The 27,115-nt window shown below is 41.4% G+C and overlaps 2 protein-coding genes across 3 annotated transcripts; one reads left to right on the top strand and one right to left on the bottom strand.

The window, feature by feature from the left end:
- Nucleotides 1-1,164: 1,164 nt before the first annotated feature.
- GAR1 (GAR1 ribonucleoprotein) lies at nucleotides 1,165-26,857 on the bottom strand. Of its 2 annotated transcripts, none has more exons than XM_063336596.1 (9): nucleotides 26,214-26,857; nucleotides 25,490-25,690; nucleotides 9,817-9,894; nucleotides 5,918-6,111; nucleotides 5,682-5,836; nucleotides 4,118-4,177; nucleotides 3,566-3,701; nucleotides 1,656-1,730; nucleotides 1,165-1,302 (listed from the first exon to the last, which is right to left on the bottom strand). In XM_063336596.1, the coding sequence occupies exons 4-9, from the start codon at nucleotides 6,096-6,098 to the stop codon at nucleotides 1,289-1,291; spliced, it is 621 nt and encodes a 206-aa protein (XP_063192666.1). In that variant the 5' UTR covers nucleotides 6,099-6,111; nucleotides 9,817-9,894; nucleotides 25,490-25,690; nucleotides 26,214-26,857; the 3' UTR covers nucleotides 1,165-1,288. The 2 variants fall into 2 exon arrangements, with proteins under 2 accessions (XP_063192666.1, XP_063192665.1); XM_063336595.1 differs by having other exon boundaries at nucleotides 1,656-1,760.
- On the top strand, nucleotides 8,824-23,707 carry CFI (complement factor I). The gene is made up of 12 exons (XM_063336594.1): nucleotides 8,824-8,917; nucleotides 10,509-10,827; nucleotides 12,118-12,262; nucleotides 13,595-13,773; nucleotides 14,778-14,888; nucleotides 16,414-16,530; nucleotides 17,704-17,748; nucleotides 18,239-18,342; nucleotides 18,949-19,064; nucleotides 19,813-20,087; nucleotides 21,194-21,295; nucleotides 23,251-23,707. Exons 1-12 carry the CDS (start codon nucleotides 8,858-8,860, stop codon nucleotides 23,466-23,468), a joined length of 1,791 nt encoding a protein of 596 aa, XP_063192664.1. The 5' UTR covers nucleotides 8,824-8,857; the 3' UTR covers nucleotides 23,469-23,707.
- Nucleotides 26,858-27,115: the final 258 nt, after the last annotated feature.

Here is a 27,115-nt window from a genome sequence, read left to right on the forward strand (position 1 = left end):
GGTGTAGGCAAATTACCTGTTTCTTTTTTTTAAGCAGAAGCCCAATATAACTCATTTGCCTGTTACCGCATTCATTCATTAAAAAGTATAACAGTATGATCAATTCTGAAATGTACTTCTTTCCACACTGAACAAGATGTTCAAAATACTTTCGTGTAGATTATTTACAGATCCCTTTCAAAAGTGCTTGATATGAGAGTCTGTGAACGGACTCCTGGCTCTGGATGAAATCCAGGAAGATTCTACTTTTCTATTCTTATTTCCAAAGTTGAAGAGCAGAGAGGCACCCTGTTCTTCTCCATCCTTAAGAAGAGACAGTTACGAGCTTTTCAACAGTCCTCATAATGCATCCAATTAAAGAGACCAAAGATTCGTGCAGCTTTTTACATGCCTTTTTTAAGCAATGCTTAACTGAAAGCACTGTGCGCAGAGGAGCCCATATGATGGGCTAGCTAATCTTAGCCCTACACAAGCGCAGAGCGCCACACGGGTGCGGTGGCAGGACATCAAAACCTCAAGAGAAACAGGCTAAGAGGGAGGTGGGGGCAGTTAAAAACCCTTAGCAATTTTAGTATCAGTGTAATTAGATACACTTAGGTGATTTAAAAATCGTATTAACTTTGTCTTATTCATTAGACAGCAGCTTCTAAGAAGAACATGTCTTAATGCCTTTGGCTTTCATTGAGATTTACACAGAAAAATCCACAAAACATCCTTTGCTATCTTCCTTTCCTTTTATATGTTATTAGGTATAAAAAACTTCTATCAACACAAAATTCTGAAGTTTAGAGTGTAAAAAAAGGTTCACAAAGGTTGTTTAAACAGTATGTCCACTTTAGAGCAACCCAGGAGATCCAATACAAAAAGAGGATAAGAACTAGGGATCAGTCACACATAGGTAACAGGTTCATACTGACGAATGTGCATGTAGTGAACCCGGAGAGTTCTTTAAAAAAGACATTTCAATCCATTGTTTACTCCAGACTCCAACATGAAGTCACAAAGTGACTATGTCACTTCTCAGAAACAAACAGTTTAACAATAAAGTTGAATCTTGGCTTAGTTAAAGAAGTTCAAGTATATTCCGAGCAGTCTTCAACTCTTCGCCTGGAGCTATGCTCTCCTTGTGTTGATCAACAGTCATTAAGTGTAACAATAATTGTCATTTTACAGCTTCAAGCTCTTTATAAAAAGAACTTTTTCAGGATCCTTTACAAAAATTTTTCCTTGCTCTTCACTTCTGCAGATGACACAGTAAGACAGCAGGGAGATACTCATGGCTCCATTTTTAATACCCTTTTCCTATTTTAAGAGGGAAGAAAAATACACCAAAAAAAAATCACATCTTAGATACATCTGAAGCAAACAAATTACATACGTAACACTAAATGACTTAATAAAAACATTTATCATCCTTATCTGTTCTCACACTCCTTTCTGAATGAAAAAAAAACTTGCATGGTCTTGTACAAGCATCAAAAAATGCAGAATACTGTGCTTCAGTTTGAGCTAGCTACTGTGATGCACAGAAACTTTTTGCATAAAACTATAAACATCTGTAAGAGATTAAAAAATACAACTTTCTGTTTAACATTGAAAAGCTTTAGAAATAAGGACACATTCTTATTACCAAAATGCAAAAACCACACACTCACCTCGAAAGCCTCCTCCGCCACCTCTTCCTCCTCTGAATCCTCCTCCTCCTCCACCTCTTCCTCCTCTGAATCCTCCTCCTCCACCTCTTCCTCCTCTGAATCCTCCTAAGCATAGGAAAGAAATTACACTTTGAGGAGCATGCAAATTCTTTGTTATGCATAACAACTTATTTCATTGTCAGCCTCTGAACGGAAAAAAAACAATAAAAAAAAAAAACAGGAACTGCCAATTGCTGGACAGTTACGAGGTCAATTACTAGTACCTTGTCTCTTCTAGGGACTATTTGTGCATTTTAGGTATTGTTTAATATCTGATATACAATCTCCAAAATACTACAGACACTAATAAAACTCCACAATAACTTTATTTCATGGGAGCAAAAAATTAATTACAACTATTAATTAATTAATTACAACACAAGAGAACATTAAAACAAACAAACCAAAAGACTTTGAAATACTTGTGCCTCACTGTACACAAAGGAGCAGGGTAGGGAAGAAACTGCAATGTAAGAAAAAATTAACCTTAGCTTTAATTGAGGAGTACATCATAGAATCGTTTTGGTTGGAAAAGACCTTTGAGATCATCAAGTCCAACCATTAACCTAGCACTGCCAAGTCCACCGCTAAACCATGTCCCTAAGTGCCACATCTACACATCTTTTAAATACCTCCAGGGATGGTGACGCAACCACTTCCCTGGGCAGCCTCTTTCAATGTCAGATAGCCCTTTCAGTGTAGAAATTTTTCCTAATCTGCATCCTAAACCTCCCCTGGTGCAACTTGAGGCCATTTCCTCTTGTCCTATCACTTGTTACTTGGGGAGAAGAGACCGACCCCCACTTTGCTACAACCTCCTTTCAGGTAGTTGTAGAGAGCGATAAGGTCTCCCCTCAGACTCCTTTTCTCCAGGTTGATGTTTAAAAAGCAAAGGAGGATGAGATCTACCAGGTCATTTGCCCCTCTCTCAAACACTGCAAATATTCTGTCCAAACTAGATTTTTACAACATACTGAAAATACAGCTTTCACTGATAGTTTTGAATGTGTATTATCTACAACCTTTTACTGCAATTTTGCTTAGTAGTCATGCTTTCTGTCTTTGTTATACTCTCCTCTCTGTGCTTTGGAGTTGTTATTTAGCTAGCTACAGAAGCCGAGGTGTTGCTATTGCAAAGATATCACTGTCTCATCCATTGAGTCACTGTCCTGGTTTCAGCTGGGACAGAGTTAATTTTCTTCCTAGTAGCTGCTGTATTTTGGATTTAGTATGAGAATAATGTTGATAACACGTATTGTTTTAGTTGTTACTAAGTAATGTTTAGTCAAGGACTTTTTCAGCTTCCCATAGAAGCTGAGAGGGAGCATAGACAGGACAAGCTGGCCAAAGGAATATTCCATACCATAGATGTCGTGCTCAGTATATAAACGTGGGTTGGCCAGGGGACAGGATCCATGATCGCTGCTCGGGGCGGGCTGGGCAATCGATCATGGGGTGGTGAGAGTGTTGTATCACTTTGTGTATTCTTTTACCATCATCATTGTTATTATCTTCCTCTTCCATTACTGTTCTATTAAACTGTCTTTATCTCAACCGATGGGTCTTTTTCCCCTCTCCTTTTCTCCCTACCCTACTGGGGGGTGGCGAGCGAGCAGCTGTGCTGCTGGCTGGGGTTAAACCACGACAGCCATCAAACAGAAATATGTATGACAATTCTCTTTCCAATACAACTGTTGATATTCAAGTACTCAACTGCAGCATTACAAAAAAAAAACAAAACCAAAAACCAGCACCCCCTCAAAAAAAAACAAAAAATAACAAAAAAAAACCAAAAAAAAACACCCAAACAACCCACTCCACACCAAAATACCCCAACATTCTTTCTGTAGCTTGCTTTCTTGGGATCTTACCTCTACCACCGCCTCTTCCTCCTCCACGTCCACCACCACGTCCTCCTCTACCACCTCCTCTGGGAGCACCTTTTTCTCCAGGAGGCCTTGGCAAAAATCTCTGAAGGGGTAGCAGCTTTGCTGGATCAATGTAAAACTGTAGGAAGAGAGTTCCATTAGGCTTTGAAAATACCAAGGCTGAAGGGCACAATAATATCTCCCTTTACAAATATCCACAATCTGGTCTTAACCCTTTATATTAAATTGTCCTCTGCAAATAGCCAAATAAAGAAAGAACACAAGAAATAAATCACAATGTTATAAAGTTATTAAAATATCAATGATACCTGCAGGAGTTTCATTTGTGACATCTTTTTTTGCGAGGCGGGGAGAAGGAAGAACATGGCAGATACAGAAGTGAAAAGGAAGAGGAAATGAATGCTTATGTTTACAAAGGACAAATAGCTTTTGAAGTTAATAAAAACTTAATAAAGCTTTTATTATCTGATAACATATAGTAGATCTATCTAACTGATGACATTCAGTAGAATTCTGTTATTGAAATTGGCTAACCTTTTGCATTTTTTTAAATGAAGAGGCTTTCATGTTCTCAGACAGTTTCACTGAAAAATACTGTTAGTTTCTTTAAGGAACACAGCAAGAATAAAACATTAGAAATAGTGATTTTGATTATTATATGAAAGGCACAATCAGACATTTTCTAAATTAGTATTTTATAAATGATGCTAAACATCACTACAAATGAAAAATTACAATTAAAAGATCAGAAGAAACTATTTTCATTTTTTTTCGGTGTTTTTTCCATAGTTAAAAATACAGTATTTTGTGGTAAAATCATTTTTTCCTTCTATGCACTAAGGCATAAGGAAGAACATACCAGTAGAAGGAGTACACAGAACCATAACTGTAAAGAAAAAAATTTTTACAGTAAGTGACGACCCCTTTAGCTCCAGGGTGACCTCAAGGCATATCTGGAACAATTTAGATGCTGCAGGTGCTCTGCTAATGCTGCTGCTGCTGGGTGGTACAACTGCCTGGCTGTGGAAAGATAACAGCCAGTAGAGACCGCTGGACCAACCACATGCCCGGCCTCATCCTACAGTGAAGTGGCAGACACTTTCCGTAACCCCCCATGCAGTCTTTTATGAATCCTTTGGCTTTCCAATATGCAAGAACTTTGGTATATGGTTCTTAAGATACAAAAGAGCTGCTGCACAACTCTGCTTAATTAAAACTCAAGATTAAATGGGGAAGCAAGGAGCTGCAAAATCCCATAACGTATTTTCTTAATACGTTATTGTAGGAAGAAAACAAGTTTCTGAAATTCAAATAATTCTGATACCAAAAGTAAATCTGCAAGTTAATACATTCAGAGCATGACAGTGATTTAAACCTGCACATTTTACTTCACATTTAACGTGGAAGAGGAAAATGCATGCAGCTAGTTACTGCTGCTCAACCAACCAACACAGGCTAAGTCTTACTGACATGCTACAACACGGTAACACTCAGTTGTTCTGCTTTTGTCATGGATTCTGTCAATCTGGCAGTGACAACAGAACGGACCCAGTGCCTCTGTCCCAACAAGCTTGCTTTGCAACAGGACATCCTAGCACACGCCCACTTTTATTGGCAGTTTAAGTAATAAGCTGGATAATGAGCAATAGGACCTCCTAGCAGAAACTCATATTTATAATTAAGTAGTAAGCTCCACCATAAGCAAGGTCCCCTGATATACAAAAAAAAAAACAAAACACCCCGCTCCCTTGATCCGACTCTGTTATAGGTGAGTATAGCAGAAAATTTGATCAGGTAGCTAGAAAATGTAACATCTTGAACCACCATGGATGCCTAAGACATCTGTCACTACTGGTACCAACTGAAAACCTCTGTCTGACTTAAGGTACTTTGTCATACTGAAGAAGCTTTAAAATAGACACTTAATGTGAATGAGGCATGACACGAAGTCTAGCTGCAGCTAGACTTGTGACTGTTCACATCTAACTGGTAGCCAAGACTTGAACAGTTTTAAAATCCTACAGAAATTCCACTCAATAATCAAACCAGCCTTTAAAAAAAACAAATATTGTACATCACACATTTTTTTGAAGGATACAAAATCTCTTAGCTGTCCAAAGATTTCATCGACTTTGCCAATCTGTTCCTTATTATCCAAGTACACTGGGGCATTGAAATAAGGCACCTTGTTTTCTTCTGTTTTACATTTACAAACAATGTCATCTTCACACGGATGCATGAACTCTCCCAATACTGAAATAAAGAACAAACAAGCTAAATATCTGGAGCAGTCATTCTAAATTATAAAAAATATAATCTCTTCATGTAACTTACAAACTACCCTTTCTGGAGGCCCCTGGTCATATCCGCCTCTGTTGAAGCCTCCTCGTCCACCTCCCCGTCCAAAGCCACCTCGTCCACCACGATTAAAGCCACCTCTGTCGCCGCCGCCACCTCCTCCACGATTGAAGCCACCTCCTCTTCCTCCTCCACCTCCTCGTCCACGAAAAGACATTTTCTACTGCCTCCTAAATTGTGGACAAAAATCACGTGTTTAAGAAGTAAAAGATATTTCACATTTGATTTGGTGTACAAATTTAAGTCTCCTGACAGTCTTGTTTGTTAATTTAACAGTTAGCTGTTTCAGTCCTCACTAAAAATTACCTTGAGGGAGATGATTCTGCCCCTCTACTCTGCTCTCTTGAGACTCCACCTGGAGTACTGCATCCAGATCTGGAGCCCCCAACATAAGGACATGGACCTGTTGGAGCAAGTCCAGAGGAAGGCCACGAAGATGATCAGAGGGCTGGAGCACCTCTCCTATGAAGACAGGCTGAGAGAGTTGGGGTTGTTCAGCCTGGAGAAGAGAAGGCGCCAGGGAGACCTTATAGCAGCCTTCCAGTACCTAAAGGGGGCCTACAGGAGAGATGGGGAGGGACTCTCTATCAAGGAGTGTAGTGACAGGATGAGGGGTAAGGGTTTTAAACTGAAAGAGAGCAGATTTAGATTATTAGACATTAGGAAGAAATTCTTTACTGTGAGAACGATGAAACACTGGAATAAGTTGCCTAGAGAAGTTGTAGAGGCCCCATCCCTGGAAATGTTCAAGGCCAGGCTGGATGGGGCTTTGAGCAACCTGGTCTGGTGGGAGGTGTCCCTGCCCATGGCAGGGGGATTGGAACTAGATGATCTTTAAGGTCCCTTCCAACTCTGACCCTTCTATGATCCTATGAAAAGCATGCTGGCACACGAAAAATCAAGTTTACACCTAAAATGCCACCCACTGCAACGTCAACCCCTAAGAAGTGACTAGCAGGGACGGCATATTTTTCACTCGCGTGTATGAGGGTTGAACGTGACACCCTCCAGCCCCGCCAACGAGCGGCACTAAGCGAGACCGTACTCGGCAGACAACCGCGCCACCTTCCCCAGGCACCGTACAAGGCGCACGGGCACCGCCTGCAGCCCCCGGTACCCCAGCCCTCCCTCATGGCTGCCGCCGGCCCCTGGAGCTGCGGGGCGGGAGAGGCGGGCGCTGAGGAACCACCAACGGCCGCTAACGGCTGCACCCCCCTTCCCGCGCACCCCTAGACGCGTCTCGAGCCCGACCTCCACGTGCGCGCCGTCCCTGCCGCCGCCAGAAAACCACCCCCACCGCCGGAAACGAGGCCGCCTGCCGTAAATGAAGCAGCACCGCCTGCCGCCACCGTCGCGAAAGGGTCCTAAAGCGAGTCGTCTTCCAGGATGACACCGCCCTTGCTGTCCCAAGCGGGCAGCAGCTGTCGCCGGAGCAGGCGGCTGGCGACCCGTGCCGCTCGCAAGGACGCCTTCCCCGTGTAAAACAGAGGGGAGCCGTGGCGCTCAGGCCTCGGGCCCCCGCCTCAGGCCCACGCCGCGGCGGGGAAGGCCGGGGCTGGCCTGAGCAGGCGGCGCTCCCCGGGCGCGCCTCTGCGCCGGTAGCCTGTGTCCAGCCGGCCCCGGGCACCGCCTCGGCCCACAGCTCCCGGTAGCCGCGGGTGACAGCGCTGCGGGCCCTGCCGGCCGCCGGCGTGCTGGTCTCACTGCCCCCCAGACTCCTCCCGAGGGACCCGCCGTTAGGGCCTGGTGTCGGCCTGATCCCACGGGGGCGACAGCCGGACACCGGGGGTGGGGGTGTGAGCCTGCCTGCGCTTACGAGCTGCGCTAATGAGAAAGAGCGGGCGCCCCTGCTCGCACCTCCCCACAGCAGTGCGGGGGAGCAGCTCTCTTGCCGTGCTGCGGGCTGCGCTTGGGGTGGAGGGTGTGTTGTTTCTGTTGGCTTTAATTATAAAGTTTTCCTGGAAATCCACTTTTAGAAGAGTACTTCGAGCACTTGACAAATACTTGCAAATCTGCTATACGAATGGTGTGATACAAGCTTGTAATCCAGCTGAGTATATGGACTCGCGTAGTGGACACTACACAGATGCGAGTGTTTCTCTCCGTACATATGAAGACATGGAATCATAGAATTGCCTAGGTTGGAAGGGACCTTTCAGATCATTGCGATCAACCATCAACTTAACTCTGACAAAACCACCACGAAACGAGGTCCCTCAGCACCATGTCTATACCACCAGGGATGGTGACCCAGCCACTTCCCTGGGTGGCCTGTTCCGGTGTTTGATAACCCTTTCAGTGTAGAATTTTTTCCTAATATCTAATCTAAACCTCCCCTGGCACAACTTGAGGCTGTTTCCTTTTGTCCTATTGCCTGTTACTTGGGAGAAGAGACCTTCCCGCACCTCGTGACAACCTCCTTTCAGGTAGTTGTAGAGAGCAATAAGGTCTCCCCTCAGCTTCCTGTTCTCCAGACTAAATAAGCCCAGTTCCCTCAGACACTCCTCATAAGACTTGTTCTCTATATCTTATATAAAAACACATTTATCTTTTACAATAATCTGGCAAAGATGAATGCCTGCAATCGGGAGAACCAACAGGATGATTCAATCAGTCTCCTCTGGCAAAAGAAAGGAAATGCATATCCTTAATAAGTGCTTCCTTTTAATCATTTGCTTTAAGGACTTTACTTTTGTTATCTCGTCTTCCACTTACAGTAAAATCAGTTAAATTGCGGCGGGATCCTTTTGGAGAGATCAGTTTTATCAGTTAATAATTGAGGCTCTTGTACTTTATTTCTAAACACTTTTTAAAATATTTTACTAATGGTTAAAAATTAAACACAAATCTAACATCTGATATTCAAAAGAATCCTGGCCAGAGCAATTTGTCTACAAAGAGAGATCAAATTTCATCATGCGAGTGGCCCCAGTTTTCTTGATTTTCTTGTCTCTCTTTTGTTTTTGTGGATCAGAGGTAAGAATTTATTTCATTGTGGTAGCAGTAATTTATTTTTTAAAAAACATCTAAAAAGCAGTTTATTGTTATAAAAGCAAAACCAGTTGATTTTTTAAGTTTTCTTTCATAGTATTTGTGTTTCATACGTTTGTTTTAGCCCAGCTTGAATGTTTGAAGCTTGCTGTTTCTCTTCCATGTATTGATTCTATGTGGGGTTTATGCTAACAGGCTTCTGGAAAATATTTTAGTCATGATCCTATCCTAAACCGAATTTGCAAGCTCGGTTGACTACAGAAAGGTGCTGCAATTTTCCCTGCCCCCCTTCTTTTGAGAAATGAGATTACCGTCTTCTAATGTGGCAACATGGTATATGGTACCGCCTGAAGAATTGCTGAGGAATCTCTTCCGGCAGAAGCGTCCCAGAAAGCCCACCTGGGTTGAGCGTTCAGCTTGCCCCAGTCTTTTAGAGAAACCCTTAGATAAAAATCAGCACCTTTTGTCCTATTCAGGAGAAAGACGTAGTATAATATGGGAGTTATGCCAAGCCGGATCTGACTCACAGTTTGGATTCTACTGACCTGAGAACAGCAGTAAGAATTTAGTAAGATTATACAACCGTTAAAAGGTGGTTTGTTGGATTAAATTCTGGCCCAACAACATCCCCACTGACTTTATTATGGCTGGGATGTCTCCACGAGAACTTTAAACTTCAGCTCTGTTGATTCAGTTGGCACAGCCAAAGCTGATAAATCACATATGTGGACTAACCTTTCTCTCCCATTTTTATGCAAAGTCCATCCATATATATTTTTCACATTTCAACATTCTTCCTACCCGTAGATCATAGTAAGCAAAAGCACTCAGGCAGCAACGAAGTCACCAGAGAGCTGCAGAAACACAGCTGCAGAGTCACTCACCGAGAGGCAGTGGGACGGAGGGTCAGAATCTGTACTTGCAGTCCAGTGACGACCAGCAGCCACATTGCAAACCCACTGCTGTGCAAGAAACAGGAAAAGAGCTGATAAGGAAGGGCACTTAATTTTCAAATTTTTTTAAGATACTTGTTACTTCAGCAGTCGCACAGTGAAACAAATAATTAATTTTAGATTTCTTTATTTGCTTCTAAGTAGTTCATAAATATTTACAGGTGCTATTTAAACCCAAAGCCAACCAAGCCAATGAAAAAGTCTCAGATAAAAACCGAGTTGCTGGTTTTTTTATTTGTCTGGTGTTTAAGTCCCCTTACGATTTGATTCCCTTTCAATCCCCTTGCTGTAGTGTGTTATAAACCATTAGCTTAAAATATGTTTATAATCTGCTGTGCACTTCAGCTGATGTTTGAAGAGTAAAGAGTATAAAGTTGGCAGGAGAGCAGTAAGAGTGAAGATCACACCAGGTGAATGATCCAAAAAGAAAACAAAAAGTTCAGAAAAGCAGAGAAAGATGAGGTGGCCAAAGACAAAGGAATAAACACTGCAAATGATATTTAGCTTTGTGCTCGTAATATAGGAGAAGGCTTATGAACGAACCTTTGTTGAGGTCAGTAAAGGGATCTACAGAACTCTTGGTGCAGTTTCTAGTCTTAATTTTTGTATTTTGTGCTTTGCAGCATGCAGCACCTAATGCTGAAGAAAACCAGTTTCAGCAGGTTAAGCCTGCCCAGCCAGCTGAGCAAGACATGTACCTCATAGAAGAATGCTTAAGCAACGAATACACACACAAGTCCTGTGAGAAAGTTTTTTGTAATCCATGGGAACGATGTGTGGAGGGAAAATGCCTTTGTAAGCTTCCCTACCAGTGCCCAAAGAACAGCTCTTCAGTTTGTTCTACCAATGGAAAGCACTTGCTTACTTACTGTCACCTAAAAAGCTATGAGTGTCAACGTCCCGAAGCAAAGTTTCTGCACAAGGGAAAATGCACGTCTGAAGGTATTAACACCTCCTTTTCCAAAAAGTATTAATCAGTCAGTCATTTATGGCCAAGGAAATGCTTTACTATTTACAGCTCAGAAAGTCTGTTCATTTCCTTGCACTAGTAAGAACATGAAACAGTAAATGAGAAGGCATTGAAAATGGGCAGTTATCTATTGATTTTCATAAAAATAAAATAATTGACATGTCACCCTGCTGCTGGTAGCTTGTTCAAATCATCAGGTAGAAAGGGGAGAAATAGACCCAGGAAAGAGTTCGAAGGTTTCCAAGGAGGGTGTTGACTACAGTGGGAGGCACAGCAGGAGAGGAGAATGTTAGCAGAGAAGGTATCTTTTGGAGAGGGACAGAGCGCAGAGGAGCAAGAGTCCAAGGAATGGAGTCAAGCTGCTGAGGTGCGTGTGGGAGTGCACGGGGAGAAGGTAAGCCATGTTGACCTCAATCATCTTCACGCTGTGGATTTCATCAAAACAGAAAGATATTGCCCTGCAAACCAGCGATGGTTTGTGCACTGCCGAGCAGCTGTTTGTTCTCACCTGCTTTTTTAGGCTGCACCAAGGTGTTTTGTCAGCTCAACCTCCACCCGAGAGCAGGGAGGAATGGCTCCTGCTAACTAGGCAGGTGGCCTCTCTTAGCAGTAACAGTTGCTGTCCCTACCCGTCCTCCAGCCCCACCTCCACTGACCCAAGCCAGGCCCAGGGCTCTCCTGTCCAGTCCCTGTCCCAGTGCTATCCCTCCCTTTCCCCACAGAAGCAGCAGCTCAGCCCATCGCCCTCAGGGTGGCAAAATTCAATTCTGCCTATGCCCCTGAAAAGGACAGCAGAGCCTGGGACGCTCTATCCGGCTTCCCCACGTTAAGCTGAGGACTTCACCTCCACCGTAAACGCACAAGTTTTGCTACGCAGGTAACAGAAGCAGGATCTGGCCCTCTCACTTGAAGCACTACTGGTTGGTTATTGAAAGTCCTCTATGAAAGTCATTATACTGAGGTGCAACCTTTCCTCAGTTGACCTCCAGGTACACTTGCGTGGTAGGAACCGTTATCCTCATTTTTCCTGAAACTGGTGTATTTTGAAAAAGTGGCAGGCTCAAAGCCACAAAGTCAATCCTCAGAAAAAATCAGGAATAATACCTGAAGCTTCTGATTCCCAGTCTCCTGTTCTTTCCATATAAACTTTGGCTGTCAATACAAAATTAGTCCTGATTTGTTTCTGTGCTGTCTTTCCACTAGATACATCTATATAATACGATTTTATTTGGAATTTTTTTTTATGTCTCTTTTTTTTTTAGGAACATTTTCAATTTCTGTGGGTCATGGAGATTCGAATTTGCTTCAAGTAAAACCCGTGAGTGAAAAGACTGACTTTTTTGTATGTGATAGTGAGTGGACTATGAATGAAGCAAACGTGGCTTGCAGGCACCTTGGCTTTGAATCGTAAGTTTGGGGAATTTATCTCTGGATAACTGCAAGGGATCTGAAAAAGTAGTGATGCTTACGTAAGTCTCAGTCACAGTCAGTCAACAGCTAAAACAGAAAACTCATGAACAATGTATTGGCTAAAATATTCTGATAAAGCTTCTTAAATTGATATCTGAGAGTGAAAGCCAAAACATAGATTTCTGTGTTCTATTACAGATTACAATTTTACAAATCATCACCGTTTTAATTTTAAGATAAAGCTGAACACCAGTGCAGAGGTTTTTTCTCAGTCTGAGTAAGGGAAAGTGCACGGGTGGACCATCCCCAAATAGCTCTGAGCAATAACCTGCGTGCAGAGAAAAGTTTCTTGTGCTAGCTGACAACAGGGTACAGCTCTGTTTTGCCACTTGCACCAGGCAGATTAACAAGAACCAGAACACATTTGTTTTCTTCACTCCTTGCCCCCACTGCCATTGCTTGCTTTGCTCCCCAGGAACGGCTGAAGCCACACAGAGCTTGTTATTTTTCCTGCGACCACATCAATGACCTGAGTCGCACGTTCAGCTCCTCATAAAGAGTCAAGTCAAGTCTATATCCTATACATAACTATTTTACGCATATACAACTAATTTAACTTAGTCAGGTAGGGCTGCCTCCCCAACCCTACCCGAAGACTAAAAATGCTACTGCGGTGCCCTAAATTGTCCCCTCTAGGTGAGAAGCAAGTATTTCCTAGTCCTGATCAGTAGCAGGGTTTGTCCTGGGACAGAGCGTTCAGCCCTGGAGTCCCATTGTTAAGCCTCTCTAGTTACTTGTTTACTCAATCCATATTTCTTTAAGGTAGGGGAGACACACACTCTTAGGAGGATACCGCGCAGGTAAACCCAAGGGAGATAAAATTTATTAATCCCAGCCTTGCAGTGGCCTGAGCTCCCTCAATATGCACTGGTTTCGATGACATCAAGGATACTCAACCCCATGCAGGATGGCTCGCAAATTATGGCTCACCTGTGTCCACACAGAGACAGGGATCTGAGCTCACAAGTTTTGCTACATAAGGAGACTTTTCTGTCCATCACGATACATGGTGACTGTCATAGAGCTATGCATTTAGGGACAGTTCTATGCAGCAACCTACAAAAAATTATCACTTTGGTTTACTTTTTCTTCCAAAGTAAACATCTCCTACTTACCCCTAGATGATTCCATGGGAATTCTGCTCTTTTTCTTAGCCATGACCAAAAATCCTTACTAGTGAGGAAAATCATATAAACTCTAAACAGTCAAAGCAGCAGACAATCCATCGTGAAATAATATAATTTGTTATTATTATTTGTATTCTCACAGAGGTGCTGAATATTACCGAGCCAATTCCAGGATCACAGAATCTGCTTTAAACGCGTTGCACTGTCTGCAAATAACTTGCAGGGGCCTAGAGACAAGTCTTGCCGAATGTCACATAGAGACGAAATCAAGAGATAGTAATGAGGGATTTGTTAGCCTCCAGTGCCATGAAAATCTCAGAGGTTAGTAGGTTTTTTAGTTTTATATCTATTTGGGGTTCTTACATTTTAAGTTTATTTTAAATAATTAGGACCAGGTTTGCTGAACTCTCAGCCACAGCAAATCTGCAATGAAACCTTTTGATTTTTTTAAATAAACCTTTTGCAGACTTTAAGACAATTGAGGCAGTCGTGAGTCAAGACAGTCTTGAGTTCATGAGTTTGGAAAACCACTGTTGCTCATAAAGTATTTTTACAGATATTTCCCAAAAGCAAATATATTTCCCCCATGGTTCTGTTTGTTCCCCCATCCCTTCCAAGGGTACCAAGGTATACTGTATCCCACAAGTCTTGTCTCTTCCAGGTTCAATGGTGAGGAGACAGGTGACAACCTCCTACTCACTGCTTTGTCTATGAGGGGGATCAATTAGGACAGCAGCAACGCTGTGGCCAGACACGCATGACTATAGTGGAATTGCTTGTGTCTTCTGAGGACTTTCAGGACTCCTCAGTTTCTCGCTGATATAAGTGAAATCGAGTCCTTGTTTAGACTTCTAACAGCTTTCTGTTCTCTGTAGGGGGCTTTCTTTGGTACTGATAAGCATCAGCCTGAGAAGCTGCTGGTTAGGAGAGCTATGAATTCTCTCAGGTTTTTCTTAGCCACAAAAGTAGGAGTTCACAGGCTCGTGGTGACTTCCTTCTCGAGGGGGAACGTCCATCATCTTAATCACTTGAATCATTTACAGCGGGTTTGAACCGATCATTTCTGGTTTAGTCCTTGTCTAGAAGAAATGAAGTTTCCTTTTGCCAGGCTACTGCAAGTTGGAGGAGGAAAATAAGTGGTCACATGGAAAGCTTGATGAGAAGGTGACTAAAACAATAAAAAAGATTCCTATTTATTTTACTGGGCCCTACTGTTGACAGGCCAAACTGCTGATAGAATAAAATGGGCAAGCAGAATATTTCTGTGGGCGGCTGTGAACCTATAAACATTTCCACACTAACTTCATTTTCATCATGCTGCACAGCTTGTTCAGATGGTGAGTTTCAGTGCGTCAATAAGAAGTGTATTCCTCTGAATAAAACCTGTGATGGAATCAATGACTGTGGAGACCTAAGTGATGAACTGTGCTGTAGAGGTAATAATTTCCTTTCTCAGCTGTTTCAAAATCATTTCAGCAGAAAAACACCCTCAAATAATTTTTACAGTGATGTAACAGCTAAAGTCTCCTTTCCAAGTGAAAAAAAATTAGGCATAATATGATTTTTTGAAGCAGGCAAGTGATCTCTGAGAACCTGGATTTCCTCGGAGGATGAGGAAATACAATGTGATTATTTAGGAGGCTGTTAAACATTGATACAAAAAAATGAGCCATGTTAGAATGAAAATGTATTTTTAGTTGAGAGAAATCAATAGTAATTAAACAAAGACACTGTTTTCCCAAAGAACTATCTTTAAACCAAAGTAAGATCTCTCTTAAATTTATTACTAGCGCAAGATTATCCACAGAGTATCTGTGAACAGTTCCTGTCACATCGCTTGTTCATGAGCAGTCATTCTTCCAGCATTTGCAATTCCAGCTGCAAGAATTGTGAATAGAAACAAGGAATGGATCTAGCGTGACCTGAGTGCAGAATAGTTTCAGAAGTTGGGTTTCAGGTGCCAAACGGGAATGTGGGTTACAAATCCCATGACTATCCGTAAATAAACTTAATTTTGTAGTTTTACTATTGTCAGTAAATTTAATCTGATAATTGTGGAAACACAGTCACAGGCATTTTAGAAGAAAATGAGAAATACCTGTGGCTTCATATATTTGGAGTACATTTATTCAGATTCCACTTGACCCAAATAGTGCTGTTTCAGCCATATGGGCTGAAAACAATGCTTCCTGAAATCAAAAGAAGTATTTCAACTGAGTTCAGTAGTCTTTGGATCATATTGGTATATCTGGATACTTTTAGAGAACTATCTTAGTTTCTATTAAAGACATATATCCTTAAATAGTAGATTGACATAAGATTATAAAGTAGCTCAAAAACCTCTGCCATAAATTCAAGCACTGCTTTGCTTTTGGTAACATACAAACTGATCACAGGAATTAAAAGGAAAGGGGTTCTCAGGTTTATAATAATGTTTCGTATTGTCAAGAGTTTTAGAAGAAATAAGTTATTCGGTCCAGTATCTTCAAAATAGGACTCTTGATTCCTAACCCTACATTTAGGCATTTGCCTCACTCAAACAAAAGCCAGCTTGGACTTTGATTCTGGGGGGGAAATTTGACCCAAGCATCATAAATTCCTCATTGGAGATAATCAGTAACGCTTGCAAAACTGGAGGTCCTTTGGCTGGGGTTGTGTGGGCATGTGCTGTGGATGAAACTGGTAAGGAGTGATACCACGTCCAGAAGTACAGTAATGAACTGGTAACAGAGACCCACATTTTTTAAGTCTTAAAACTTGAAGATTGTAAAATGAAGAGAGCCAAGTATTCACTTTGTTTTATACTTACAGAGCCTGCTTTTGTCATCTGTTTATGAACAGCCAAGTCCCCCATAACATGGATATTGTATTGTGTTTATATTTTAAAAAGCTCTCTAACTATGTGAGGTTGATGAATCATAGGATCCTGTGATTTACATTTGTAATTCTCCTCTGTTACAGAGTGCAGAGACAACAGTTTCCACTGTCGGTCAAATATCTGTATTCCAAATAAGAATGTCTGTAACAAAGAAATTGACTGCCTCACAGGAGAGGATGAAGCTCGAGTTCTCTGTGCAGGTTTCCTTCTGAAAGATGTTTCTATTTCTTTCCTTTCATTCTGCTCAATTATGACTAGAGACTACACGATGCATATCAACAGATTAGCAAAACCAAAATGCATGCAAGAATTCATCTTCCCAATATTATGTTATGCATAGTAGGAAGAAAAGGTTACATAATTTTCCTCCCTTTCCTTCTAGAAAAGAGTAGCAAGAAAACTAAAGGAAGGAAGAAACAAATGATATTTTAGGCAGCTTAAGGCAGATTATGTCTTTTGCTTATGTGGCTATCTATCAAACTGGTATCCCCTATTTGTAAAGAAAACATAACAGGGCAGGCAGGAATATTTTCCTCGCAGATGAGGAATTCAACTAGTTTGTCAATATAATAATTCTTCTGTGCTGTTCCCCTCACTGATGAAAAGATTTTGGTTTGTTTTGAAATAAGAATGTTTTTCCTTGCTCTGATAAGAGACAAAGTCTAAAGCCAAAAAGTAAACACCGTTGGTAAATGGTAATTGGTAAGGGTAAACTGAACTCTAAATGTAAACATTACTGTCAGTAACATGAGAACAGACCTACTCCTTAACCTCCATTGAGAAACTAAATTCAATGGGAATTTTGTTTGAATAAAAGCTGACAAACCAGATTCAGGAAGCATTTAATTTACCTCTCACGTTGAATACCCTCCCTTACCCCATTAAAAGAGGTACACAGTACACAACAGCATCATCTAAATTGGAAAAAAAAAAAATCCTGTTACCTAATACTCCTTTGGGCTTCAGAAAGCTCCAAAAGGTTGACGGGGCAGGAGGAGGAATTTCTGTTGTTTCCTGGTGGAGGAGAATAGGATATCACTTTAGAGATTAAAAACCAAAAAAATGGCCATTTCTCAGGGTTTCTTTCCAGAAGGGCTCCCCAGGGCATGGAAAGCAGAGTAGATGTCATGTAGTTACGAATGAGTATCTGCTGGATGTAGGTCATTTGTAGGCTAAGGCAGCCAAAGAGTGTCTAGTAGGAAAGGAAACAGCAGGCACCAGGCTGAAAGAATATTGCTGTCCATGTGAAATGGCGTGCCCTTATGCATTTAAAATGTGTACCACAATTTTGGCATGCAAACATATATCCAAATAATAGAACAAATTTAAATGTTTGCCAATATTTTTCTTATTCTACTGTTATTCTACTACAGGCAAAGGCAAAGACAAAGGTGCTGAAAATCACGGTATGGATGAAGGTAAGAGTAACTAACCCTCCAAAACCAGCATATCCTCTTATTAGTGGCTTTGTAGCTACCAGCCAGCTGGCCAGATCCAGAACACTCAGATATTTGGACTTTGTGATTTAGCAATACGCACTCTGGGGCTTACTATTTGTCTTGCTTTCCACTAATTTAAAGAATGCCATAATAATAATCCTCCTGGCTGAGGACCCACATCTGCATGTTTTGGCAACTGGTGGAGGTAAACTCAGCAAATCTAGGAGAACTGCTTTAAAATTATTTGCCCGAATGCAAGCAGCAGTGGGAAATTAAGAGAAGTAATGTGATGCTGAGACACAAACAATTTTCAAAGCAAAACCAGATACTAAAATTTTTGGTCTCTGCTTTCCTGCTACTGCAGCTACTGGCATATTCAGAGCACTCAAACTTTCAAGATAAAGATAAACCTGTCTCCAGAGAGAATGGATACCTGAATTCTGAGACACATTTTTCCTTTTTGTTAAAGAAAGAAAAATGATGAAAACGCTTCTTCCCCAAGTACACTGCGGTCTTACAAATCACACATTAACTCGACGGAAAAGAATCGTAGGTGGACAGACTGCAAGAAAGGTAAAAAAAAAACCTTACCAGATATGAGTTCATTCACCATCAATTTCAATGGGCATTATTGTCCTTCTGTTAAAATGTACGGAAATAACAAAATCAGCCTCAACACTATGTTTTGCAGCGGTAGTAGCATTGCACTGAACAAAAGTAAAGAGAAGCACAATTCATAAAGATATGGAGTTGCAAAATTGAGCATTACCGTACAAGTATACATTGAAAATGATTCAGCAAAATAATACTGTAGGTAAAAGTAACAATTCTGACAAAATGTCATTTAAATTTGCACCTTTGAAACAGCATACAGTCAAATATGCTATACTTGATCGTACCAGATCAGATTCTACATCTGTTTCTCTGGCTATAAGAAAGCTGGAGGGAAGAAGGCATCGCACAAAGTCAGAAGATTGAACAAAATTACTGCATTTGAGAATAGATATCATTTATATCAGATGGAGCCCAATTTACAATTTCTGGATAGCAGATTTTTTATTTACAATCAGATATAGTCAAGAAGATGAGGCGATTCCAAGAAGTGTGTTTCCCTTTCTGCACTAAAAATAGTACATTTATTATGATTTCATATTATTTGGGTGTTTGTTGTTTGAATAGGGTGAATTCCCTTGGCAAGTGGCAATTAGAGAAATTGGCAACGAAGGTGCAACAGTGTACTGTGGAGGGGTTTATATTGGTGGCTGTTGGGTTCTGACTGCTGCACACTGTGTCAGGTAAAAAAAACAAACTGGGAAATTGTTTTCTTCTTCTGAGGCAGAAAGACTGATTTGGATTTTATTGCCCTTCTTAGCTACCTGTTTGCTAATTCCTGTTTGTCTATTGAATAAAACAATTTAAACCCCACATTAATGATGGGGAAGATTCAGAGAATGTAGAATATTTTGACAGTGAATAGAAAGATGAAAAAGTAATGATGACTTTGAAGATACACAGCATTTTTCAGTCAGATGGTAGGCAGGCAGGAAAGGGGGGTTCACCATAACCACTTTGCCTGAAAGGGAGATACAAATGACCGCCTCTTCCCCTTGCCTACCTTGGGGAAGTCCAGGATCTGCTCCCCGAGAATGTCCCTGGGGTCACATATTCCCCAGAACAAGCAAGAGCAGACAGGGAAGATCTGCCAGTCCCAGCATCCCATCCACATCTGCTCACTTTTCTTTCACCTGAAATCAGAGAGGCACGAGCGCCTGCTTTCTCTTTGTCACAGCACTAAACACAGGGACTGGCCTTTAATATTTTATTCTGTATTAGTTGCAGTACTCAGCAGTAACTGTCATCTGCCTTGCATTTGCTACACTTCAGAAAAACCTGGACATCAAGTCCAGAAAGAAACTATATGTATAAAATATGAATTTTTATTCTAGAGAAACTTTGATAAAATGCAGAAATTTACAGCTAGTTGAAATGTACAGTGCTTGTGTTAAGTATGAAAACATATTTTATTTCACTGGCTTTTTCCAGGGCAAATCGAGTTCATCTGTACCGTGTCTGGATTGGACTGTTGGATACAATACTGTACAACAAAGAGACAGATACTTTCAGACTAAACCAACTGATAATCCATGAAAAGTATAATGCGTCGACTTATGAAAACGACATTGCTCTGCTGGAGCTGAGAAGTTCTGTGAAAGGAGAATGCTCCCTGCAACACAGCACACCTGCCTGTATTCCCTGGTCGGAGCACATGTTCAAAACCGGTGACAGATGCAAGGTTTCTGGATGGGGACTAGAGAAAGGTATTTGCTTTAGTGCTTACTACAAGAATGTATTACTTGCATCACTCGTTTTCTAATTGTGGTGAGCTTTCATTTTGAAAAGGCTGAAGAGTAGTTGTGCACAAAGCACTTGGAAGAGGCTGAGTACAGAAAACACGGGTTGCGGTTCGGCACTCGGCTATCGCTGTTGGATCTCTCTTCTGTACTGCTTCCTCTGCTGTTTCAGCCACTTAGTAAATTGATCTGGAGGACACCCCTGGTTGAAAACTACCCTAACAATAAGAAATGTTCCTCTTGCCAATCTAAGATTTATATTAGCTGTGGAAACCTAGTAACTGTATTTAACAAGTGGCGGTTAGTAGCTCGTAGTGGCCCACAGTCACAGCCCGTCCCCTGCCCAAGAGGATCTGAGCTGCAGCCAACAGTTATGAAACTTGGCACATCTTGTCTCAGCCCTGTTTGAGTTTAGCCCAGAGAAGGTTGCACCGAGACAGATAAGCCAAATGTAAACCCGCTTTCAAGGATTTGGGAAGCATTTGGTTTGTATCACAGCGATTACAATCTGGCGTTGAAGCTAGCACATACTGGTTGCGAGGCTTCTGCTGTCCGTACTCAGTAGCAGTCCATAAAGCAAATGCAAAGCTGGGAATTACTAGCAAACGCACAGAGGACAAAACAGAGAATCTCCTTAACCTTGTGAATACATAGTTCACTGTACCTTCAATATCAGGTCCACTCATCGCAAAAAGACAGAGTAGAACTGGAAAAAAGCAGAACCATATCTCCATTTTATAGAAAAAAATATACTGGTTTCCCAGTGTCTGAAAACATTGATATGGAAAACAGAGAAAAAAAAATATCAGGAAGATAAGCAAAGGGAAAAGGTGAAAATGTCACAAAATGAAAGTACCGTATTTAACACTGCAATCAAACCACTCTGCTTTTATTTTGAAATATATGGCCGATGTACTGCAATTCATATGGGGTAAGTGTTACTGGCAGCTGAAGGCACCTGATTTATAATATTGAAGATAAGCAAATCCATAACTTTCAATTTATGATATTAAAAGTGTCTGATGTGTACTTGCCATTTTTAATTCAGAAAAGTTTATTCTTTTCTTTTCTAGGTTATACCAAACAATTTATCCTCAAGTGGGGCAATGTTAATTTATTTCAGAATTGTTCTGAATTGTATCCAGGACGATTTTTTAAACAAATGGCATGTGCAGGCAAGCATCAATTTTCTTACTATAATTTCTCTACCACCAAACCCCCTGTTTATAAGGTCAGAGAAACTAGCTGGGAATCTTCTAGACTCGGGAAAGACAACAAACCCATTGCCACAGTATCACCATTAGCAAAATGCTAGCCATTGGAGCCTAGACACATCCACCATTATATATCTATTTATAAACAGAGTTAAGATGACATTATGCCAAGTTTCTATAATTATGTGGGCAAATTTCAGCATGCAATTTGTGTTATGTTTTCTAAATACACAAGCACTTAACAGCCCACTGAACTTCCTACCTTTACTATATTTGATTCTGATTCAGCAACACATTTAAGCAAATGCCTGTCTTAGAGCGCATTAGAGTCCCATTGACTAGAATGTGACTATTCATCTGCTAAGACATTTGCTACTACCACACTGCACCCCAGGAAAAACACAATTAACTTTTCAAACTAAGATTAGTCTGGCCAGGAAACTGGCTGTCACTCCTAGTACTAAAATAAGGATTTTGAATATACATTTTTTGCTTCTCAAGTAACGAAAGGTACTACCAAATACATGACTAAAAGATCAACGCATATTCGACTTACAGGGCAGATAATAGTTTCAACTGTTCTTGAAACCAAGAAGTAAAGGCAATATTTAAAGAAACTACTTAAGAAAAATAAAAAACAGATATAAAAGCCCAATCATTCGGGATAAATTCAGCATGACATGTATAAGATACTGGGTTTGTCTACTGTGCAAGTTCTGTAACTTATCTCCATGATCTTCAGTGTATTTCAAGTGATCATACTTTACCAGGAGGGAACCAAGACAGTATCACATGGGACAATATCAGCAAAGGGGGATCTGGGGTTTAGCTTCCACTCCCTGATGCAAATACAAACTTTGGAATTAAGGGCTGGTATCCATGGGAGCTAGTTATACACGCAAATGTTAATTAAACTGAATAAAGGCAATAAAATCTTGTTTTATAGGATGAGTAATTCCAACTCTGAAAAGTTCACAAAACTCTTTCTCAGTAAACAGATTCAAGAAAGAGGTTATATTTTTAAAAATTTGGAGACTCCTGCTTAGTATGGGTTCCTTCCTACTAGGTCAACCAACCAAGCAGAAAAGTGTAGTAAGGGTGTTAGAAATTAATAAACTTTTGCTGAGTATATAGGACAAAGCATATAAATCATATTCTAACTCTGTAGCAGTGTTTCTGTTTATATCACACCCATCACTCTTCATTCATTTTTTCACAAGCACTGTATTTGCTGAATTGCAAACAAGCAGTTCTGGGGGCACTAAAACTTGGAAAGTACCTCAGGGCTGCTATCTGGTGTTGCAAAAGGTCCACACTGTGGCCGAGACCTTGCAGTGAGGGCACTTACAGACAGTTGCTCTCCCTCCCATCCCAGCATTCACTTCTTGTACCTGCCCACCTATTTTCATAAAGCTGGTAGAGAAAATAATTTTGAGGCCTCTGCCTCTCTGTACAGCTCTGTACAGAAACTGGCCAATGAATTACTGGGTAGAGAGGACCCAGAGGCAGACACGTAGGCATACGCATATTGCGACAGCTTCGTTGCCATAGGAATCAGCCTACAAATCTTTTTACCTTTTTCCTCTTGCTTTTGGTCACTTTTTATGAGCTACCTCCAATGATATAATAGGCAATACAGCTGAATTATTCTCTATTGCACAGGGTAAAACAAGACTCACATCACTGACATCAAAGCAAAAAAAGGAGAATTTGGGCCAGGCACAAATGTAAAGAGAGGCCCCACACTTAAAAAGAAATGAGAAGCAATAGATAGAAGAGGTTAGGAACCTCCTCTACTGGTGACCATTACGCAAACATCTGTCAGGAAGCGGCATGGAAAACCGCCATGAGCTCTGTTTTGTGTGCTAGCTTGTATATGAACTTATTTTTGCTTTTTATTTCCTCTTTTCCTTTAGGTACTTACGATGGCTCCATAGACAGTTGCAAAGGTGATTCAGGAGGACCTTTGGTCTGTTTTGATGCAGAAAACGTGGCGTATGTCTGGGGTATTGTGAGTTGGGGTGAGAACTGCGGGGAGGCTGGTCACCCTGGCGTGTATACAAAGGTGGCCAGCTATTATGATTGGATTAGCCACCATGTGTCAAGGAGTCTCATTTCACGGTATAATACCTAAAGCTCGGAAAATGAAATACTTCCTTCTTATCACCCATGCAACAATGAACAGCAGTCCTTTTTTACAATCAGCAGCCATGTAACTTAGCAACAAATTAGTACAAATCTTTAAAGAGTATATTTGGAAAATTCTTAACGCTCTATGAATACCACAATTTTGCAGAAGCCTGTACAAAGAGAATTTTACAGTCACGTGAGTCCGCAGCAAAAGTCTCTAATAAAAGCAAGGAAATTAAAATATCTTTTTCTTGTTGTTACTTTGTTTTTTTCTACATTTGACATTGCATTTCAATTGCAGTTGTTTGTTTATTTCAAACGGACAACCATACTGAAAGCAGTGGTCGGAAGATGACTGCACTGGCAATATGTGAACTTCACAGAAAGGACAGCAACCAGAGTTCTTTAAAAAACTTCCATTATCTCAAGGCCTAGGTCACTAGAAACCCTCAGGATGCTGCCTTGCTTGGCAGTTGATTCTTTAGGCTTACTGCAAAAGTAGGCTTCAGATCATCTATTAATTGACAGATTGACTATGACCGTGAGATTAGTTGTAATGCAAAAATTACCCAAATAATAATGCTGTTTGGTGGTAGTTTTTTCAGCTACAAACACAGACAATTTTTATCTAGTTAATGTACCTCATTTGATCATCTAGCTTGGGGCAATTTTTGTAGCTCTAAGTTTTATTAATTTAACTACAGCTGGTCACAAACACCAAAGGAATTTTAAAACTTGAATCTTCAACAAAAAATATCTTTACTATCTTAAATTCTCTCTGTATGTATATATATATTTCTGGTCTCCAACAAACTCTTAACATCAAGTAGGGTTTTACTGTGTGTTTATATTTATACACACACACATATATGCACAATTTATATAACAATATAAATGTATAAAAATTCTATATATTATACATATAGACTTAATTCTACAAAACCAAGTTACAGATCTAAAGTTAAAGATTAATAGTCTCAGTCATAAAATCTCCCAAGCAGATTCTCAAATTAGCCCAAGCTTCCTATACCAATATACAGAAGCATGAACCAGTAATGCCAAGAAAGATCATCCAGGGCCTGATCCTGCCACGTGCAGTCAGGGGGAGGTTTGCTACTGCCTTCACTGACCCAGAACTGGATGAAGACGAGGGGCCATCAACAAAACTGGAATGATAAAAGCAGAAAATCCTTCTGCTTTCACCAATCATTGTGAGGAAGTTCTGCCCGCTTGATAATCAGGAAGCACAGCCCAAAGGACCACTGTGTAAGCTCCACATTTTTAGACAGCAGTAATGGTGCCTGCTATAAGAAAAACGTCAGTCTATATGTAACAGTCTCACATTCAGCAAGAGTTACGCACAGAAAGCGTGCACAAAATTTTGTAAAAGTACTAGAATTTGGATTGTGGATTTGTTCCCTCGACACAAAACTGTCAAATAGCTTAAGGACCATCTCTGTCAGATCCATCACACTGCTGAGTAGTTTTAGGACATAATTCACTGTATTCTAATTTACAAGTGGTTTTAATATTTATTTTACTTTATTCATCTCAAATAATTATCCTGTTGAATAAATGGCATATGTTCACACAACACAGTTGTGGTGGTGGTGTTTTTTTCTATAATTCACCACAGTCTGCTTCACACAACGCTTTTACATTTTCATTGACTTTTCTTCATCATCTAGTCTTGTAAAAAACCCACATCGGCATGAATTTGTCGTGTAAAGACACTGTCAATCACCAATAACTAAAGGTATGAATTGCTTCTCTTACCCCCCGCCCCCCAACAGGGCTTGCTATTTAGGAAAGCATTTAAGTATATTCCTACGCAGGAATTATTTTGCTGAATTAGGGTCGTTGTAAAGTAATCATAGGGGAAAGCTGGAGAGGTGTAGGAAGAGCTCCCTCTTTTGTTTGACAATTAACTTCTGTAAAGAACTTTTTCCACCTATTTCTTCAGTTAACTACAAATAATATTAAATGCTAAGACTAAAAAGAAAAAAAAATGAGTAGAATATTTACCATGTATCTTTCTGCTCTGCCTGTTGATCTGGAAGTCTCTCAGTTTTCTTTCCATTTTCTGTTCTTCTTTACAGTTAACTTTGTCCTGAAGCCAAATATTATTGTGTTCAGAGGGGTTCCACACATCTTAAAACAGAGCTTTCATTACAAAAAATTAAAACAATTTCCATATGGTTCCACTTCAGCTCATCTGTGAAGCATCTAGAATTTAAATATAAAATTAATAAAAATTTTATAATTAAAACCCACATAATTTTAATTAAAAAAATAATTAAAAGACACAAAACCAAGCAGGATGTTTAACAAGTGAGTTCATGTTGGTCTTTTCAGCAAATCAAGGCTGGGCTTTTAATGTTTAATAGATATACTTTCATTTTGCCCTCTTTTACAACCCTGTCTTGCACATTGATGATGTCGCCTGAAACTGAATCACTCACATGCATAAAGGTCATTGGATCAGTTCCCTTCACATTGAACATCACCATAAAATTAGGTTAGAATTTTAATGCTTCAAGTACATATTCCCCAATGCAGTCTTTTGAATTCTAAATGAGTGTGCTTTCCAAAAGGTCGTGCTTTTCTAGCTGTATGAATACAAGTTTTCCCCCAGAGTGCACCGAAGGAGAGCAGTATGTGGTTTTGGGCACAGAATCACAGAATGGTAGAGGTTGGAAGGGACCTTTGGAGATCACCTAGTCCAACCCCCCTGCCAAAGCAGGCTCACCTGCAGCAGGTTGCACAGGGACGCGTCCAGACAGGTTTTGAGTATCTGCAGAGGAGACTCCGCCACCTCTCTGGACAGCCTGTTCCAGTGCTCTCCCGCCCTCAAAGTTTTTCCTCATGTTAAGTTGGAATTTCCTGTGTTCTAGCTTGCGTCTGTTGCCCCTTGTCTTCTCACTGGGCACCACTAAGAAGAGTCTGGCCCCATCCTCTTGACACCTGCCCTTTAGATATTGATAAGCATTGCTGAGATCAAGGCTGGCGCTTGCTCTGAGCCGCGGCGCTGACCCAGCCCCATGTCCTTCCATTCACGCCCGCGGCCGCAACATCTCCATGGCTGGCTGGAAAATCAGCCTTTCTGTCTTCCCTCCAAAACGCTGTTGCTCTCTCTGTCACATTTAGCAACGCCAAGTTCACCACTCATCAAGTTCACAGTCATCAAATACAGGTTTCCCAAATAAAAGAGTCCTGGGGTTTCGTATTATCCGATAGCGCCGGTTCCTCCCAAGGCCCCGCTGAGCCCCCGGAGCTGGCAGCCAGCCGCTTCCCGGTCCCTATCTGAACAGACTTGGGCAGGTCTCCCCGCGGGACACGGGGCACCGTGACCCGCTGGGGACGGCGGCGTTTCCCCCGGCGGCACTGCCCGTGTTGTCAGGGGGCGGGTGCCGGGCCGCGTTCGGCAACGCCTCCTCTCGCGGCCGGCGGGCGGGGGAGAAGGGCTCTGCCCGGCCTTCCCCCCTCAGCGCCGTGGCCGCTCTGGCTCTCTCTAACCCGCCCCGCTCCCTCTCTCGGCCGGCCGCCGCCCAGGACAAGGCGCTGTGGCCGTGACTGACAGGGCGACCCGCAGCCCCGCACCAGGCCTCCGCACCAGACCTTCCCCTCCGGTGGAGCCCCGCGGCCGGGCAG

The sequence above is a fragment of the Chroicocephalus ridibundus genome, chromosome 5, assembly GCF_963924245.1.
Source record: "Chroicocephalus ridibundus chromosome 5, bChrRid1.1, whole genome shotgun sequence".
NCBI classification, from domain to species: Eukaryota; Metazoa; Chordata; class Aves; order Charadriiformes; family Laridae; genus Chroicocephalus; species Chroicocephalus ridibundus.